Here is an 18,422-nt window from a genome sequence, read left to right on the forward strand (position 1 = left end):
GCGTGCAGAAACGAGACAATATGGAAGAACCATTAGCCTACGGTGCAACACAAACCTACGTTCTCTATCCATTGGAAGACGAGTCGGGCCAGGAGTCTGTCCGACATGTACTCATCGCCTTACCTCAGAACCCGGATTCTATGATATATGAGATGCCGGGCATCCAGACTGCGATACGGCAAGTAGCAGAATGATTGTGCTCACCGATGCTGGAGAGACATTGCGCTGGGAGTGACCTTGCTGTCATGCCGTACTATGTACAAATACCGAGGCATTCCACGGATCGGCCCTTCATTTCGGCCAGAGCTTGATGTCTCTCATTCAACCAATTGGCCATATCAATCCTGGTTACCTGCCATGCCAGATTGAGTCCTTGGCATGATCCCGCCCCTTGCCGGAGGGGACCATACAAGAATACTATTCTTACTGCGGAGTACACCACTCCCCGCGGATATTTGGTTGGATTCAACAGACGTCTCCTCAAAAAGCAAATGGCCCATGCGGACTAGGTTGCATCACAGTTTGTATCAGAAACAGCTTTTGACTCCATGACAGGTCCCGTGCACCGTCCTTGGCCTGTTTCCCCGCATTGATGGACAATCCGGGGAACGCTGTATCCAATCGCATGCTGGAATAATTCGGCAATTTTGCGGTGCTAAGCTCATACAGAGTTGGGTAGAGAAGGTGGCTACGACTAACGGCCGGTAAAGACATGTCAGTATCACGGACGTACTCCGATATGCACCTGGTCCAGGTGTGTCGTGGTGCCATGGAGACGAGATAATACATGGTGACTATGCAGATAGCGCCGTCTGACAATTGCTGGCTCTCCACTTCCCCGAATTTACTGTGGTTTTCACCGTCCCATAAGTATACATAGTGCCCCGGCTGAGAGAGAATGTGCTCTACTACAGCCCACTTGCAACCAATACCGCCAAAATGGAAAAGGAAACCATGGAAAAGGAGTTGGAAAAGGCCGATGTCACCCACGAAGAAGCCATCCACCTCGCCGAACTCACCGATGATGAAAGACGCATCGAGAAGAAGCTCCTCCGCCGCATCGATACCCTCATCATGCCGCTCGTCATCCTCGTCTACCTGATGAACTACATCGACCGGAACAATTACGCAGCGGCCAGACTGCAGGGTCTCGAGAAGGATCTTGGTCTCAACGATTCGCAGTACCAGACTGGTCTGAGTATCCTGTTTGTCGCGTATATCCTCATGCAGGTGCCGTCGAATTTGCTGCTCAATTATATGGGCAAACCGTCGTTGTACCTTGGGGGCTTCACCACAGCGTGGGGTCTTGTGTCGACGTTGACCAGTCAGACGAAGAACTACGGTGATATTGTGGCGTGCCGGTTCCTGCTTGGTTTGGTTGGTGCGTACTATCCCAACTTTTTCCCTTCAAAGAGGCCATAACTAATGCAGAATAGAGGCCCCGTTCTTCGCCGGTGTTCTGTTCTACCTCTCGAAATGGTACACGAAAAAGGAACTCGCCTTCCGCATGAGTATCTTCTACAGCGGCTCCCTCCTCTCCGGCGCCTTCGGAAACCTGATCGCGGCCGGTATTCTCGAGGGTCTGGCGGGTCAGCGAGGCCTGTCATCGTGGCAGTGGTTGTACATTATCGAGGGTGCCATCACTATGTTCATCGGTTTGGTGATCATGGTCATGCTACCTGATTTCCCAGATACATGGCGGTTTCTCAGCCCGGAGATGAAGGCTGTCGCTAACCGTCGGCTTGCTATCGATGCCGCTGAGGCTGATGTTGATGAGGACGGCAAGCGCAGCCAGATCAAGGGTCTCAAGCTTGCCTTTACTGATATCAAGACCTACGTGTTGGCTATCGCCTACATGTCCATCACTGGCGCCAGTGGGTTTCAGAACTACTTTCCCACTCTCACCCGCACCCTGGGACACAACGAGATTATCTCTCTTGTCCTTGTTGCGCCACCGTACTTGTTCATGGTCGCGTATAGTATGGCCCATGCAAGACTTTCCGATCACCTCGCCAACCGGTTTTGGTTCTTTGTCTATCCGATCCCGATAACCATGGTCGGATTCATCATCTTCATGACTACCGAGAGTTTTGGACCACGCTACTTCTCCTTTTTCCTGATGGTCTTTGTCTTTGCGCAGAACAGCACTGTTTATTCGTGGATCGCCAACGTCATTCCTCGACCGCCGGCCAAAAGAGCGGCAGCATACGCGTTTATCAACTCGGTCGGAAACTCGGCCAGTATCTGGACTCCGTACACCTACCGTGATGAGGACGAGCCGTTCTACCGACCGGCCATGGGTGTGTGTATCGCGTTGCAGGGAGTTAGTGCGGTTATGGCGTTGTTTATGTATTTCCACTTGCGGCAGTTGAACAAACGCCAGGAACGGTTGGAGGATGAAGACGTGACTTTGACCGATGCAGAGCTAAGGCGACTGCAGAGGACGGCGGAGGTTGAGGGAATCGATATCGCGGCTGCACGTCGGTTGCAACAGGGATTCCGCTACATGATTTAGCTGTTCCATAGCGTACTCTGTAGCTCACAAGAATATTCAATTCACACTGGCCGCATTGTTTGGAATAGATAACCTAATGGTTTCCTCTCCGTCCCGCAGAAGAGGAGAGAGCGGGGATACGCAACCGGTGCGCGATATTCGGACATGATTCCCATTCGGACGGGCTGCAGATTCCAGGATCAACCTGTTACATACCTGAATGTCAAGCCAATAGCAACGCGCGGTGATGTAGCTGGCACACTCTGCTCCGCGACAACAGCTAATACAGGTGCACGATGACGTCTGAGTATCTAGGACTATGCTCTTTCCTCAAAGAAAGCGCCAGAATTGTACCGTTGGCGACGTGCAAGCCCTCTTTGTCCCCGTCCGGAGACCGGCAAATAGGTCATTGTACGACGGATGGTTCAACCGACACATGGTTTAATCCCAATAGCACCACTCGGTGAAACGAACGGAAAGCAAACCACGGATTTGGGTAGAGTGGTAAGTTGGAAAATCGCATCATTCCTCCAACAGAGGTGGAGTTATGCCGGCGCCATGGAGAGCAAGAGTACGCTCCCCTTGCTGATTCGCCCATGAGCGGTGCGGAGAAAGAGTCGATGAGGTCGATCCGGGGGTGGAGAGGAGAGGATGCTCCATAAAAGGCCGACAGCATCATAGAGGGCCGGAGATGGTTTAGCGCATATGTCACGTGAGTGTACCTTCTATGATGTCATGTAGTCACTGGCCGTGAGATGGGTATATATACACGCTGCTCTCTCGCCACTATTCTACTGCTAAGATCTACAAAGCTTACTTTTATTATTGATATTGATATACTAATCCACAATGATCTACTTGTCTGCTCGTGCCGCCCGCATCGGGGCCAACCGTCAGGCATTGCCTCTACGTTCGTTCTCTATTGCCGTGCCGGCTCGGAAGGAGGGTGACCTCGGGTCACCCAAGCCACGAGGATTCCTTGCTGAGTATGTCTCTTTATATCTACTGGACCAAGTGATTTAGCTAATGACAATACAGAAAAGATTCCTTCAGCCGCCGAGAAGCCGCATACGAGGCCATGTACATCCGCTCCCACGAGGCAGAGAAACTGAAGCTCCTGCAGAGCCAGTTGAAGGAACAACGACGATACTTGGACGCGATGGAGGAACATATGTGAGTGGATACCATTGGATACCGTTTGCTCTGGTTCAGCGGCTGATCTTCTTTTAGTAAGGAAATTACCCGCTCGCAGGGTGGAGAGCTGAACTAGTTGTTCTATGATTTTGGTTTTTCGTTGCTCTTTTTTCTCAATTTTTTTTACGATTATCTTGGATACTTGTGCTACGATTGATTCGACACTTGTGAGGCTCAGACAGCCGCCCGTTATATATGACTGACTGCGTGTTCGCGTTGGCATAGCTGGGATATATTCCCGCGACCCTCCCACCGCCGGAATTTATGATACCATGGGTTATGAGACTGTTGGAGCAGATGCTCACAGTTATATATATAATTTGTATGGATAGGATGAATCATGCTTGCTTTCGGCGGCATTTGCCATGACTTAGCACCCCATACGAACAATACAAAAGGCTCGTGTGCAATGGTATTTCATCTCCCAGAATCTCTCACTTTTACTCTCCTCATCTGGCACCTCTCCATCATCTGTTGGTATTACCAGCGTCTTCTCCAGCCTGGGCATGCGTTTGACCCACTCTGGTACCTCCTTTCGAACAATCTCCCTACTCATCAGTTCCTCTTCCATCTCTCGACTCGTGATAATAGCCGGACTCCCCCGTGGCAGCCTTCGCTCCGCCATCCGATTAAACGCCTTCATCAAGTAATGTGGTATCATAGCCAAGATGGCATGTCGCTTTGGATCCGTATCTTTGGGATCCGGAATCTTGGAGACTGTCCACGGCTGGTTATAGAAATACTCGATCTCATTCCGGAGCTCTGTAACAAAGCTGGTCACTATGTACTCGTACATGCGGCATAGAGATGCCGTCGGGGTGCGGACCTGGGTTAGAGCGGGCTTGTTTTGTCGTTCTTCTCGATGCTATAGGAGCCAGGAGACGATTGGGGGAGGGGAGTTGTATGTGCGGTTCTTTGAGAAGAATCGAGAGACTGAGGATAAGCACATTCTGGGATGGACAGGGATATATAGATGCTGGACAAATGAACTATCGTTCAAATATTGTGCTCGCTTTTGTTTTCCTCTTTGGTATACTGCTACTCCATGATATCGCTATTCAAATATGCTTCAAGAGGAAGATGAGTAGTGTACGTGGCTGATGCTGGCGCCCAATTCAATGGACTATAGCAGGGTAGTACTATGCAAATGTTTGCTTTTTGTTCCCCTCCTGTTCTAGGACAGAGTAAGCAACCAAGGGTGGCTAGACAACTCAAATCGTCGTGTGACAGTAAGCATGATATTGGTATTTAAGGGACCTAGTGCCAGCGTTCTTTGTCTTTTTGTCATCAATTATTGATTTCTCTGTTACATACAGCGCTTACAGCGCTTACAGTGTTCGTACCGTGTTGACAGTCTGCATGTACAAGTATTGGATCATGCCTGTGATATGTGTCATTGTGTGATGTACACTGCTTGTTATATACAAGTATGTACTCTGTATGTACTGTCAATATGAGTAGAGTGCCAAATTGGCAAGTCGCCGTAGTCCGGCGGGAACATGCCCAAAAGAGCTAGTCTCGGGAGGAAGCGGGACCTCCGTCTGAGTCATCGGAGGTCGGTATTTCGGAGCCCGACGATGATATCTTGGCAGCATTTCATTGGTTCAAAAGGCAAGTTTGTCAGCGGAACAGGGCCAATGAACAGCCCGTCGGACCGATCAGCGCCTGAAACACCGACGAAAACGCCGAGCCGCACGAGAACTATACCGGATCAGGGCATGGGAGAAAGACATTAAGGGTCTTCGTAGAGTCGAAATGACAGGTGAATGAAGCATGCTCCGAATCGGCATATTCTAACCCCGAAGACCGTCGGGTTTTGACTACAATGAGGTTCACTCTGTATAGAAAACAAAGATTATCAGTGGAGCTCGGAGTCCGGGTTTCCAGAAAGCATTTTTATTTTTATTTTTTATAATTTTATCTCCGTCTGACAGGTTGCGTGTCACGGGTTTTATATGTTGTGTTCCCCCCTCGGGTGGTTTTTCTGCTTCTTCCCTGCCTTTACTTTATCACGTGTGTTTACTTTCACCTATCTTTGTAACTCACCCAGAGATAGTAGTCAATCACTGTCACAATGGAGGAGCGTCCTCCTTTCCTTCACGCGGCCTCTGAGGTCCGCGAGGATACTGATAGTGCTGCTACTATGAAGCCCGAAGATAGCTCATCCTCTCACTCCCACTCGCACCCCCACGAAGGTACCACCGGCAAGGCAGACGACTGGAGCCTGATGCCCCAGGTCAAGCAGCAACACGAACGCGATGTCGCCTCTGGGTTCAAACGCCGTGAACTGGGCGTCACCTGGCAGAACCTCAACGTCGAAGTCGTCAGCGCCGAAGCCGCCGTTCAAGAAAACTTCCTCTCGCAGTTCAACGTCCCTCAGCACATCAAGGAAGTCCGTCACAAAGCGCCATTGCGAAAGATTCTGCAGGACAGTCATGGTTCTGTGCGTCCCGGTGAGATGCTGCTGGTGCTGGGACGGCCTGGCTCTGGTTGCACGACGCTGTTGAAGATGCTTGCCAACCAGCGTCGTGGGTACAAGTCTGTTCAGGGTGATGTCCGCTTCGGTTCTATGACTCCTGAGGAGGCCGCGCCGTATCGTGGTCAGATTGTCATGAACACTGAAGAAGAACTGTTCTTCCCGTCCCTGACTGTTGGTCAGACCATGGACTTTGCAACTCGTCTCAAGGTCCCGTTCAACCTCCCGGAAGGTACTGAATCCCCCGAAGCCTATCGCCAGGAGACCAAGAAGTTTTTGCTGGAGTCCATGGGTATCTCGCACACGGAGGACACCAAGGTCGGTAACGAGTTCGTTCGTGGTGTGTCTGGTGGTGAGCGCAAGCGTGTGTCCATCATTGAGTGTCTGGCCACGCGCGGATCGGTTTTCTGCTGGGACAACAGTACCCGTGGTCTCGACGCCAGTACCGCCCTGGAATGGACCAAGGCTATTCGCGCCATGACGGATGTCCTTGGCCTTTCGTCTATCGTCACGCTCTACCAGGCTGGTAATGGTATCTACGATCTGTTCGACAAAGTGCTGGTGCTGGATGAGGGCAAGGAGATCTATTACGGCCCTATGGCCCAGGCCCGTCCCTTCATGGAGGAGCATGGTTTCGTCTGTCGCGAAGGTTCCAACGTCGCCGATTTTTTGACTGGTGTCACTGTCCCCACGGAACGCAAGATTCAATCTGGATATGAGAACCGTTTCCCCCGGAATGCGGAGGCCTTGCGGACAGAATACGAAAAGTCACCCATCCACGCTCGCATGATCGCTGAATACGACTACCCGACCAGCAACCTCGCAAAAGAACGAACCGATGACTTCAAAGACGCCGTCCTTCACGAGAAAGCCAAACTGCCCAACAACAGCCCCTGGACCGTCAGTTTCCTGGACCAGGTCAAGACCTGCATTCAGCGTCAGTACCTGATCCTATGGGGAGATAAGGCGACATTCATCATCAAGCAAGTCTCTACCCTGATCCAAGCTCTGATCGCCGGTTCCCTGTTCTACGATGCTCCCAACAACTCTGGTGGTCTGTTTGTCAAATCCGGTGCCCTGTTCTTCTCCCTGCTCTACAACAGTTTGCTGTCCATGTCCGAAGTGACGGACTCGTTCAGCGGTCGACCCGTTCTCATCAAGCACAAGAACTTTGCTTTCTTTCATCCAGCTGCGTTCTGTATTGCGCAGATTACGGCTGATATTCCTGTCTTGCTCTTCCAAATTTCGATTTTCTCGATCGTGGTTTACTTTATGGTCGGTTTGACGATGTCAGCCGATGCCTTCTTCACCTACTGGATTGTTGTCTTTGCCACGACTATGGTAAGTTCTCCCATTCCCTCTCTACTGCAGTGACTGACTCCTCCAGGTTATGACGGCTTTGTTCCGTGCCATTGGTGCTATGTTCAGCACGTTCGACGGCGCGTCCAAGGTTTCTGGTTTTCTCATCTCGGCTCTGATCATGTACACGGGCTATATGATTCACAAGCCGCAGATGCACCCCTGGCTTGGATGGATTTACTGGATCGACCCCTTGGCTTACGGTTTCGATGCCCTTCTATCGAACGAGTTCCACAACAAGATCATTCCCTGCGTGGGATCCAACCTTGTTCCCACTGGTCCCGGTTATATGGACACTGATTACCAGTCTTGCGCTGGTGTTGGCGGTGCCAGGCCGGGCTTGAAACACGTTACCGGTGATGACTACCTGGCCTCCCTGTCGTACAGTCACGGACACGTCTGGCGGAATTTTGGTATCCTCTGGGCTTGGTGGGCTCTGTTCGTCGCCGTCACCATCATCGCCACGACCGGATGGAAGGCTGCTTCGGAGTCCGGTAACACCCTCTTGATTCCCCGCGAGCGATTGGAAAGTGTTCGCCAGGCCACCCGCGCGGACGAGGAGTCCCAGATGGCTGAGAAGCCTGGCAAGTCGGCCGCCGCTGAGGAGAAGAAGCAAGAGGACATCGACAGGCAACTGGTCCGCAATACTTCCGTTTTCACCTGGAAGAACCTGAGCTACACCGTCAAGACTCCCTCTGGTGATCGTCTGTTGCTCGACGACGTGCACGGCTGGGTTAAGCCCGGTATGCTGGGTGCGTTGATGGGTTCGTCCGGTGCTGGAAAGACTACTCTCCTGGATGTGTTGGCGCAGCGCAAGACTGAAGGTACTATCAAGGGATCGATCATGGTCGATGGTCGTCCGTTGCCTGTTTCCTTCCAGCGGTCCGCAGGATACTGTGAGCAGCTGGATGTGCACGAGCCTTTTGCGACCGTTCGGGAAGCTCTGGAATTTTCTGCGTTGCTTCGTCAGCCGCGCGATGTGCCGCGCGAGGAGAAGCTTCAATATGTCGACACGATTATCGATCTCCTGGAATTGCACGACATTGCGGATACTCTGATTGGTCGCGTCGGTGCTGGACTGAGCGTCGAGCAGCGCAAGCGTGTTACCATTGGTGTCGAACTGGTGTCTAAGCCTAGCATCCTGATCTTCTTGGACGAGCCTACCTCCGGTCTCGACGGACAGTCTGCCTACAACACGGTTCGCTTCCTGCGCAAGCTGGCTGATGTCGGCCAGGCTGTTCTGGTTACCATCCACCAGCCCTCTGCTCAGCTGTTTGCCGAATTCGACACTCTCCTGCTGTTGGCCAAGGGCGGTAAGACAGTCTACTTTGGTGATATTGGTGACAACGGTCAAACGGTCAAGGATTACTTTGCGCGCTACGGGGCTCCCTGCCCAATGGAAACCAACCCGGCCGAGCACATGATTGACGTCGTTTCGGGCCACCTCTCGCAGGGTCGCGACTGGAATCAGGTCTGGTTAGAGTCTCCGGAGCATGAGAACGTGGTTCAAGAGCTGGACCAGACCATCGGCGAAGCCGCATCCAAGCCCCCAGGTACGCAAGATGACGGATTCGAATTCGCAATGCCTCTCTGGCAACAGACGAAGATTGTGTCGCAGCGCATGTGTCTGGCTATTTTCCGTAACACAGACTACATCGACAACAAGCTCGCACTGCACATCGGATCTGCCCTGTTCAACGGATTCTCGTTCTGGATGATCGGAGATGGCGTCTCGGACATGCAACTGCGCATGTTCACGGTCTTCAACTTCATCTTCGTCGCCCCTGGTGTCATCAACCAACTGCAACCGCTCTTCCTCGAACGCCGTGACATCTTCGAAACCCGCGAGAAGAAGTCCAAGATGTACTCGTGGATCGCCTTTGTCACCGCCCTCGTAGTCTCTGAAATTCCCTACCTCATCCTCTGCGCTGTCCTCTACTTCGTCTGCTGGTACTACACCGTCGGCTTCTCCTCCGACTCCGACAAGGCCGGCGCCATGTTCTTCGTCATGCTCATGTACGAATTTGTCTACACGGGTATCGGCCAATTCATCGCCGCCTATGCTCCCAACGCGGTCTTCGCAGCCCTAACCAATCCCCTCGTCATCGGTACCCTGGTTTCCTTCTGCGGTGTCCTCGTGCCCTACGCCCAGATCCAAGAATTTTGGCGGTACTGGATGTACTACCTCAACCCCTTCAACTACCTCATGGGTAGTATGCTGGTGTTTGGCGTCTACGACACAGACGTGAACTGCAAGCCCAACGAGCTCGCTGTCTTTGACACTCCTAACGGTACCACCTGCGGCGATTACCTCTCTACCTTCATGCAGGGTATGGGCGCGAGCATGAACCTGCTCAACCCCGATGCAACCTCCACCTGCGAAGTCTGCCAGTACCGTCATGGAAGCGACTACCTCTACACCGTGAACCTCAAGGAGTACTACTATGGCTGGCGGGATGCGGCTATCGTGTGTATTTTTGCGATTAGCTCGTATGCGCTGGTGTACTTGTTGATGAAGTTGCGGACGAAGCAGTCCAAGAAGGCTGAATAATTTCTCTCGTCTCTACTCTTTTCGGTTTATTTAATTGATTGAAGAAATACCCCTAGATGTGTTGCTTGGAGTTGGTTTCGTTGATTTCATTTGTTTTTGATTTTGCTACGCTTCGACTTATGGATGGCTATGGCTATGGCTAGATTATAGATAAATCTGATATTACATATTTAATCACGATAGATGCCCTAGGACTGTACAGATATAATAATAAAATCCATTCTGAACTATCAATTTACCCTACTACTGCTGCTAATGCTACTCTTCCAATTTGACCAACTTGGACTTTCCTGCAATCTTCGCTGCCAACTCTCCCACCGAACCACTCGCCAGGATCTCCAGGATAGGAACCGTGCTCTCCATCTTCTCCGTAATCCAGTTCCTCAGTTCTACCGCAACATGCGAGTCAACGCCGTACTCCGAGATCGGACTCGAGGGATCAATGCTCTCCGCGGAGAGAGATAGATGCGCTGCGATCTTCGCGCTGAGAGCAGAGTAAATAATACCCGTCGCGTCATCAAGTGTCTTAGTCGCAGCTAGATCCTCGCGAAGCGTGTCAACAACAGACCCATCATTACCAGCATCCACAGAATCTGCAGACAAGAACAGACGACGATACCACGCGAAAAGCGGCGCATCAAAATTCGCCAACGACTTCCCTGACCCCTTCCACTCGCCCAACCCCGTGATAACCTGATGAAACTCGATCGGTTGCGCAATCGCCATCTCAATCAACGCTAGGAGTGTCGGTGTATCAGTCCCCTGGAAGCCCTGCTGTTCCATCGCTGCTGCAAGACCCTGGTGCTCGGCGACGTAGCCTACATCTGTAATCACGCCGAGGTCCAGGGAGACAGTTGGTAAGCCTAGGTTGCGCGAGCGGTAGGATGCAAAGGCGTCCATGAAGGTTGAGCCGGCGGCGTAGGCGGCTTGTGTGGCGTTGCCGATTATGCCGCTGATTGACGAGAGGAGGAGGAAGAAGTCCAGGTTTTCGGAGGGGAGGTGCCGGTGGAGGTTCCAGGTTCCGCTGTATTTGGGTTGGAGGACGGTGTGGTAGGTTTCTGCGGTCATTTTTTCGATGTGTGTGTCCTGTGTATGTTAGATATAGTTTGATTCTTAGGGCAGGGGGAGGGATGTGCCTTCAACACCATGGCGGCTTGGATGACACCCCGAATTGGTGGTGCTTGTTGCGCGAGCTCAGAAACCATCGTCTGCATCTGTCTGCTCTCTGAGACATCGCAGGCGTAAACGATCACCCGGACTCCTCGCTCTTCTAATACCCGCACGGTCTCTTTGGACGACTCTTTCGACAGACCACTCCGGTTCACGAAAATCAGGGTTCTTGCTCCGTGCTCAGCCATCCAGAGTGCAGTTGCCCGTCCGATACCACCAAGTCCACCAACGAGCATGTAAGAGGCGTCTGAACGGAGAAGTATATCTGTCTTTGGACGAGTTGCCTGATAAGTTCAGCATGTCTCTTGCCTAAGTGTGAATGTGACCTACCTTGATAAGATCGTCCGGGGCGGCTGTGATCGTCATGAAATGAGAAGTATTTGGATCAAAAGAGTCCAGCACATTGTCGAGTTCGGAAATCTTAAATGACTGTAGCAATGGTGGCCCTTGTAGTGTCCCGTCACGGAAAAGATCCATCACTTGCCGGAAGACATCGTAGAGAACGCCAGGCTTCTCTCTCATCAGGGTCTCGAGAGAAAACACCATGAACATGGCCTCCTTGCCAAAATGCGAGAAACGAATGCTCTTCGAACCAGCACCCGCCAACTTGATGAACCGTCCATACGTATTAACCTGGTTAGTCAACAGCTTGACGTCCTGGTCAGAGTCGTTGCAGTCAACGATGACGTCCACGTCTTTGCCGGTAGACCTCTCAACCATGTCAGTGAAATCATCCATATCACGAACCAGAATCTGATCCTCTGGTATCTTGGCTGTGAAGAAGAGGAACATTTTCTGCTTCTCGTCGGCAACGATTGCAAATATATGAGCACCTGTGAGATTGGCGACTTTGACCAGTGCCTGACCGTATGCGCTCGCAGCTCCGTTGATGAGGACCCTATCGCCCGGGCCAACACGAGCCAGATGGCGAAGGACATAGAATGCCGTGCAAAACGGTACAGGCAAGGTAGCAGCAATGTCCAAGGACATACCGGATGGGATCTTCTGGAATGCCTCCGCACGGTCATGATAGATGCTTGCTATTGTCCCGGTGCCTAGACAGAGAACTTGATCTCCAATTTCGAAGCCCTGAACGGCCTTACCGACGGCATATACCGTTCCGCTGCACTGTGTGCCAACATTCTCCTCACCAGGCTGGATCCGGGTATTATCCTTGGTCAGTCCGATGACCTGGACGTTGATCCCAACGTGATCTGGAGGCAGCGGAGATGCTCGGGAATCATCAACGAAGTAAAACCTCTCTGCACTATTGCTGCTACCGACAATTGCTCGCAATGGCCGGTTTGGCTGATGGAATGGCTGATCCATCAATACCCGCGGATTCAACGCCGTCGCAAGATGTTTGTTCAGACGAGGTTCTTCCACAACCCGTGGTATAGACAGGATTCCTCCAGACTCAGAATACTCAGTGTCGGCATGTATCGAGCGATTGACAAGGAAGCGATACTGGAATAATCCGAATATCACTTCTGCCGCTCGTTCAGCAGATAACACGTCCCGTGCATCAAGATCCAGCGTGACGATCGGTTCAACGCCAGACTCTGAGCGCGCTGTTCGAGCAAATCCCGTGATAATTGACGCATCTGGATCTCTGGGACCTAGAGTCTCTCCGCCCCGCGTAACCCATAGAACACCGGAGCTTTTCAGGAATATTGACTTGACTGTGTCGAAAGTGGCGTCGTCTGCGCCGGTCATTGAGGGGGTTAGGATATCACTAAGGACGATGCATAGTCGTCCTTCTGGTTTTGCATGTGCAAGATCCGTTATTTTCGCTGTGAGCTGAATCGTGGAGAGCATTTCTCGCAAGTAAGGCAGAGAGACAGAGTCACTCTCTTCAGCGATGATCAGTACCTCCGCAGGATTAACAGAGGGAGGCTGTTTCAGTGGGCTGCTGAGAATAAGCGATGTATCACCGAACTCGACAAGATGGTCAACGCCAGAGAATTGCGCGCCTCGAAGCACATTATCCCATTCGCCAGGCGGCCATCCAGGAAGACAGCCGAAGATGGCAGACTCAATGAGACCGTCATGCCTGCGTGCAGGATCGACCAGGACTAGGTGGCCGTCTGGATTGAGCAGCTGGTGGATGTTCTTGAGGGCTTGCTCCGTCAGTCTAGCAGCGTAGATCCCATGTGGAATGACTATCACATCGTATTGGTGTGAAGTAAAGCCCTGCGGCTCGGGGTCGGTTTCGATATCGAGAGTTTTGAAATCGATCCACTCTTCATACTCAGAGAGGTACTTTGCTGCGTCCTCGAGAACAGACTGATCCGAATCCGTGACTGTGTAGTTCAGGAAACGAGGCGTGGTATCTCTCCCCTCTAAGAAAAGGATTTGGAACTGCGATTGAATCGGCCTTCCTGTTCCTGTTCCAATCTGTAAGACCGACATACTGGGGTTCTTGTGACCGACTGTCCGCAAATACACAGCTGCTGAGTCGTAGCAGTCATAGAGGCGTTTCTCCAGGAGACCCGAGCTGTGAAGGAGAGTGGCAGCGTCGACCTTGCCTTGTAGGATGGCGGGGATGCTTTCGCCAACGGCAACTAGAAGTTCGCCCGTCGGACCAGTGTTCAATACTTGCTGAATCTGGGACGTAGTGATGTTTGATTCCACCGATCCGTGCTTTTTTGCGATATTGACAAAGAACCTCCAGATTTCTTGGTTCGTTGGTGGAAGCTCTACGTCGTTGAGCGCCTCGACTGCCTGGCGGATATAATGCAATGCGCATCGTTCAAGGAGTTTGTCGACTGGTTTTTTCGCACATTCATCGCCCAGCATATTTAATACACCATCCGTAGACAGAAGATCTGGATCTATCTGCCAATCTATTCTGTACACAATGCGAGTCTCCTTGGCTGCGCTCTTGGGTGAGTCGCTTGCAAGCCTTCTGCATCGGAGATCAGAGATAGACACCGCAGTTCCAGAGGTTTGGGCATCAGAAACTTGAATCGAAGCAAGGACATCTTGCTCGCCTTGCTCCCAGACTTGCGTAGACACATCCAGTTTGCTTCCTGGTGCTGTGGTAATATCGCTAGACACATACATTTCACCGATAGAGACTGGAATAGGTGGTTCGAGCGTGCCGTCCAAGGTACCTGGTAGGCCTGGGAAGATGGAATGGAAGATAGCGTCCAGCGTGCACGGGTGAATTATATATGGATGCTGGTAGTTCATGGGCATCACAGCCGCTGTATCAGGGACGGTGATCTCCGCAACGCAACTGTGTAACAAGTAACGGGCTGCTGTCATGTTGGCAAACGTCGGTCCGTATTCCAAGCCTGCAGCGGCAAGTGTCTCGTAGAATCGTGCAACGTCCAGACTAGTGGAACTGTACCCATTGGTCATAAGTTCTGTGTGGGGCTCGATATGTCCGGGAGATGCATATTGAACACTGACAAACCCCTTGCAATGCTGTGTCCAACGATTATCATCTGATGCGGAATAAACATGGAACTCGTACGACTTGTCAGGACCGTCTGCTGCGTATTCCTTGAGGGAAACTAGGACCTCCACAGCTGATATCTCGTTGATGACGAGGGCGGACTGTATGGTGACATCTCTCAGCAGATACCCAGAGATTGCTATATTTGACGAAGTCCCCAAGCTATGCTGTAACGCCGCCTCTATCGCCATAGCGATATAGCCAGCAGCCGGATAGACAATATTGGATTGAATCTTGTGGTCCCTGAGCCACGGGATTTCGACCACGCGGATATAGTTCCTCCATCGGGGCTCAAATGGACAGGATACGGGATCCGGCACCCCGAGGAGATCCGTACGTGGGAACTTCCGGTTCCGATAAGCCTTGCTAATTCGCGACTCGGCCCAGTATGACCGAGAATGATTCCACGCATACGGCGGAAGGTCGACAAGGAGGTGAGGCTCATCGTTCGTAGGATTATTCAATGCCTGGAAGTCCACGGGATAACTGGATGCTGCAAGCATCCCCGCTACAGATAAAGCCGCTGACACAGCATTTTGCTTTCGGACGAGGACACTTCCGTAGGCAATCCCAGCAACTGAGAGCTTTGGATCGGGTTTGAAGATCTGCTTGATAGCACCGGACATAGCGGAATGTGGTCCAACCTCGATCAACGTGTCGACGCTGACTTTTTGTGAACGTTTCGCGCGCTTGGTATTTGCATTCCGTTGCCTTTGGTTTGTTTCAAAACAGAGCATGCGCAAAGAATCTGAGAATTTGACCTGGCCAAGTAAATTGCAGACCCAGTACTTGGCTCCGAGTTCAGACGGGGAGAGTTCCGTTCCGGTCACGGACGAGAAAAATGATATTGCTTTAGCCTGGTCATCTGTTTCCCGTGGCTTGACATGAGCGATTGAGTCCAGGTATTGAGCGGCTATTTGTTCCATATGATGAGAATGGTAGGCGACATCAACTGCCAATCGACGACTGAAAGCCTGCTTATCGCTGAGAAGATCTTCGAGCTCTTCGATCGCGGGGACGTCACCAGAGATGGTCACACTAGACGGGCTGTTGACACAAGCCACGACGGCTTTTCCCGATTGCAGTGTCTCCAGGTATGGCTGGACATTTTCTGCGGAAACGCCCAGGGCAAGCATGCCGCCTTTCTTCAGTTCCTCATTTGCGATCCTACTAGCTGAAACACCTCGATGATACGCAATCGACATTGCATCCTCCATGGTCAGAGCACCAGCTGCGTACGCGGATGCAATTTCACCACTGGAATGGCCCGTTACGGAGTCGGGGACGATACCCCAGCTTGCGAGGAGATCTACCAAGGCGATCTGTAACGCAGAGCAGAGTGGCTGACTGTGGAGGGGACGACTCAGTCGGACAGGATCTTTGTTTGTCCAAATCTCATCTGCCTCAATTAGTAACGGCTCCTGATGTGCACATAGCCTTGACTTACCTATTACACTGAACGGAGCCCCAATGCGCTTTAGGTACTCGTCGATATTCTCGATAGATTTCCGGAAAACAGGATAGGCACCAAGGAGCTCCCTTCCCATTCCGGGCGATTGAGCACCCTGTCCAGTAAAGACGAACCCGACTGTAGGCTTCTTGGTACTCCTTTTGACCTTGACCTTGCTGGACAAGGCCCCCGCAACCTCGGCGGCTGTGTCGCCAGTAACTGCAACTTTACACGGTAATTTTGTGTGATGCTCGTTGAGCGTGAAAGCCAAATTATTCATGAAGGCATCACCCGTCAGCGACTCTTTTTCGAGGAGATACTCGCGTAGCCTCTCTGCCTGTTTCGTGCACGAGGCTTCATCAAAACCGGAGATCATGAAGATGCGAGATCGCGAGTACTGGGAACTGTGATTTGCAGTCCCGTTTGAGATAGTCAATGGCAACTCTGGTTTCCGGTAGAGTCCACCCATACACCGTCTGGAGAGATATCCCGCAGCATCCTCGATAATTATATGAGCATTGCTACCACCGTATCCGAAGCTATTTATGGAGACACGATGAGGACCTGAACTGTCCCATGCTTCAGGTTCCAGTTGTATCTTCACCTGTTAGCGTAGTATAGAAACATTGAAGTGAATTCTTACCTTGAGCTTCCACTCATCCAGCAGAATTCGCGGGTTGAGGGTGGTAAAGTTGCGGTTCGGGGGAAACGTCCTATTCTCCAGCATGAATACAGCTTTAATCACTCCAGCCACCCCACTCGACCCCTCTAAGTGACCGACATTCGTCTTGATAGACCCAATACGCAGTGGTCTCTCGGGGGCCCGGCCCAGCCCCAAAACCCTTGACAGAGCTGAGGTCTCAATGGGATCGCCCGCTTGTGTGCCCGTACCATGAGCCTCGACGAATTCCGTCTCACGAGGATCGAGGCCAGCCGTGTTGTACACATCCCGGATCAGAGCTTCTTGTGCGGCGCCGTTGGGTAACGTGATACCTGGGGTGCGGCCGTCTTGGTTGGATCCGGAACCTCGGATGACAGCGCGGATAGTGTCTTTGTCTCGAAGGGCATCTGTGAAAGGTTTGAGGATCAGGCAGCCGACTGCCTCGCCGCGAGCGTATCCGTTCGCATTGTCATCGAATGTATAGCAACGCCCATCGGGAGATAGAAATCTTGCACGTAAGTAAATGATCATGGGTGATCTCTATACAACAGGAACTTACTTCATCATGCTCATGGTGGTCATGAACTCGTGACTGAGGACAACGTTGACACCCGCCGCCATGGCCATCGTGGCGTCACCTGTTCTCAAGCTCTGGCAAGCCAAATGAAGAGCCACTAAGCTCCCGGAACACGCAGTGTCAACGGTCACACTAGGTCCTTTGAGGTCATAGAAGTACGACACCCGGTTTGCTGTCATAGCGCGAGACTGACCAGCATTCGTGCATTGATACATGGAGACAGCCTCCGGATCACGGAGGAGAAGGTCGGTATAGTCTGAATTGAAGGAACCAACGAAACAAGAGGTTTTGGTACCGGCTATCTGGGGGAGGGGGATACCAGCATTTTCGAGACCTTCATATGTAACCTCGAGAAGAAGCCTTTGCTGGGGATCCATAGACTGTAGTGATCAGCTAAGTACGCTAACCTAGATGTAGAGGACATACAGCTGCTTCATCGCTGGTCATATTGAAAAATGGAGCGTCAAACAATGAGACATCCTCCGTAAGGAAATGACCGTCTTGGACATTGACCTGGGGCATTGTTAGTCCACTGGTGGCCCTCTGATCAGTTCAATCGTACCGCCCCATGCCTCGAATGGTCTGGATGGTAGAAAGAACCGTTATTCCACCTTGATTGGGGGATCGGGGTTCGTGCTTCACGACCATCGAGTATCATTTGCCAGAGTCTTTCGGCGTTGGTTGCATCTCCTGGGCCACGGAAGCCTATGCCCACGACGGCTATGGGCATGGACTTGTCGTTATCGTGATCATAATCGTAGGGCATTGCAACAGAATATGATGCAGCATCGAATGTGTTGGACGTCATGGTTTCCAAGATTATTGGACTATATATCGTAAACTTACAGCGCGTTGGAAGAAAAAGGCCAATCTCGAGTAAATATTCCATTAATAGTATGATATTTTCCGCTGTCGATTCGGGTGAAACGCGAAAATGTACCGACCACAGGTCCCGGTGATATATGGTATATATGTGGGACAGAACTATGATTCCATTGCCAAGAATTTTCTATAGATATAAACCAAA

At 51.6% G+C, this 18,422-nt stretch overlaps 4 protein-coding genes across 4 annotated transcripts; 3 read left to right on the plus strand and 1 right to left on the minus strand.

The window, feature by feature from the left end:
- Window positions 1-954: 954 nt before the first annotated feature.
- Window positions 955-2,515, plus strand: ASPGLDRAFT_135965 (putative MFS transporter; the record flags this gene model as incomplete). The annotated part of the gene is made up of 2 exons (XM_022541425.1): window positions 955-1,381; window positions 1,437-2,515. The coding sequence occupies 2 exons, from the start codon at window positions 955-957 to the stop codon at window positions 2,513-2,515; spliced, it is 1,506 nt and encodes a 501-aa protein (XP_022396628.1).
- A 704-nt stretch (window positions 2,516-3,219) lies between these two features.
- Window positions 3,220-3,896, plus strand: ASPGLDRAFT_926833 (uncharacterized protein). The gene is made up of 3 exons (XM_022550525.1): window positions 3,220-3,480; window positions 3,533-3,667; window positions 3,725-3,896. The coding sequence occupies exons 1-3, from the start codon at window positions 3,344-3,346 to the stop codon at window positions 3,762-3,764; spliced, it is 312 nt and encodes a 103-aa protein (XP_022396629.1). The 5' UTR covers window positions 3,220-3,343; the 3' UTR covers window positions 3,765-3,896.
- A 1,866-nt stretch (window positions 3,897-5,762) lies between these two features.
- Window positions 5,763-10,074, plus strand: ASPGLDRAFT_39514 (putative ABC multidrug transporter; the record flags this gene model as incomplete). The annotated part of the gene is made up of 2 exons (XM_022545091.1): window positions 5,763-7,505; window positions 7,552-10,074. 2 exons carry the CDS (start codon window positions 5,763-5,765, stop codon window positions 10,072-10,074), a joined length of 4,266 nt encoding a protein of 1,421 aa, XP_022396630.1.
- Window positions 10,075-10,332: 258 nt separating this feature from the next.
- Window positions 10,333-18,125, minus strand: ASPGLDRAFT_69812 (putative polyketide synthase; the record flags this gene model as incomplete). Its single annotated transcript, XM_022549400.1, has 8 exons — window positions 10,333-11,160; window positions 11,211-11,528; window positions 11,575-16,106; window positions 16,155-16,755; window positions 16,801-17,326; window positions 17,378-17,775; window positions 17,822-17,908; window positions 17,958-18,125. The coding sequence occupies 8 exons, from the start codon at window positions 18,123-18,125 to the stop codon at window positions 10,333-10,335; spliced, it is 7,458 nt and encodes a 2,485-aa protein (XP_022396631.1).
- Window positions 18,126-18,422: the final 297 nt, after the last annotated feature.

This window comes from Aspergillus glaucus (genome assembly GCF_001890805.1).
Source record: "Aspergillus glaucus CBS 516.65 unplaced genomic scaffold ASPGLscaffold_27, whole genome shotgun sequence".
Taxonomy (NCBI): domain Eukaryota; kingdom Fungi; phylum Ascomycota; class Eurotiomycetes; order Eurotiales; family Aspergillaceae; genus Aspergillus; species Aspergillus glaucus.

Excerpts from the sequence above, each read along its gene's own strand:
- ASPGLDRAFT_926833 (XM_022550525.1), top strand. The coding sequence starts at position 3,344 with ATGATCTACTTGTCTGCTCGTGCCGCCCGCATCGGGGCCAACCGTCAG. Across the intron at positions 3,481-3,532 it reads CCACGAGGATTCCTTGCTGA|AAAAGATTCCTTCAGCCGCC; the intron begins GTATGTCTCTTT and ends ATGACAATACAG. Across the intron at positions 3,668-3,724 it reads GACGCGATGGAGGAACATAT|TAAGGAAATTACCCGCTCGC; the intron begins GTGAGTGGATAC and ends ATCTTCTTTTAG.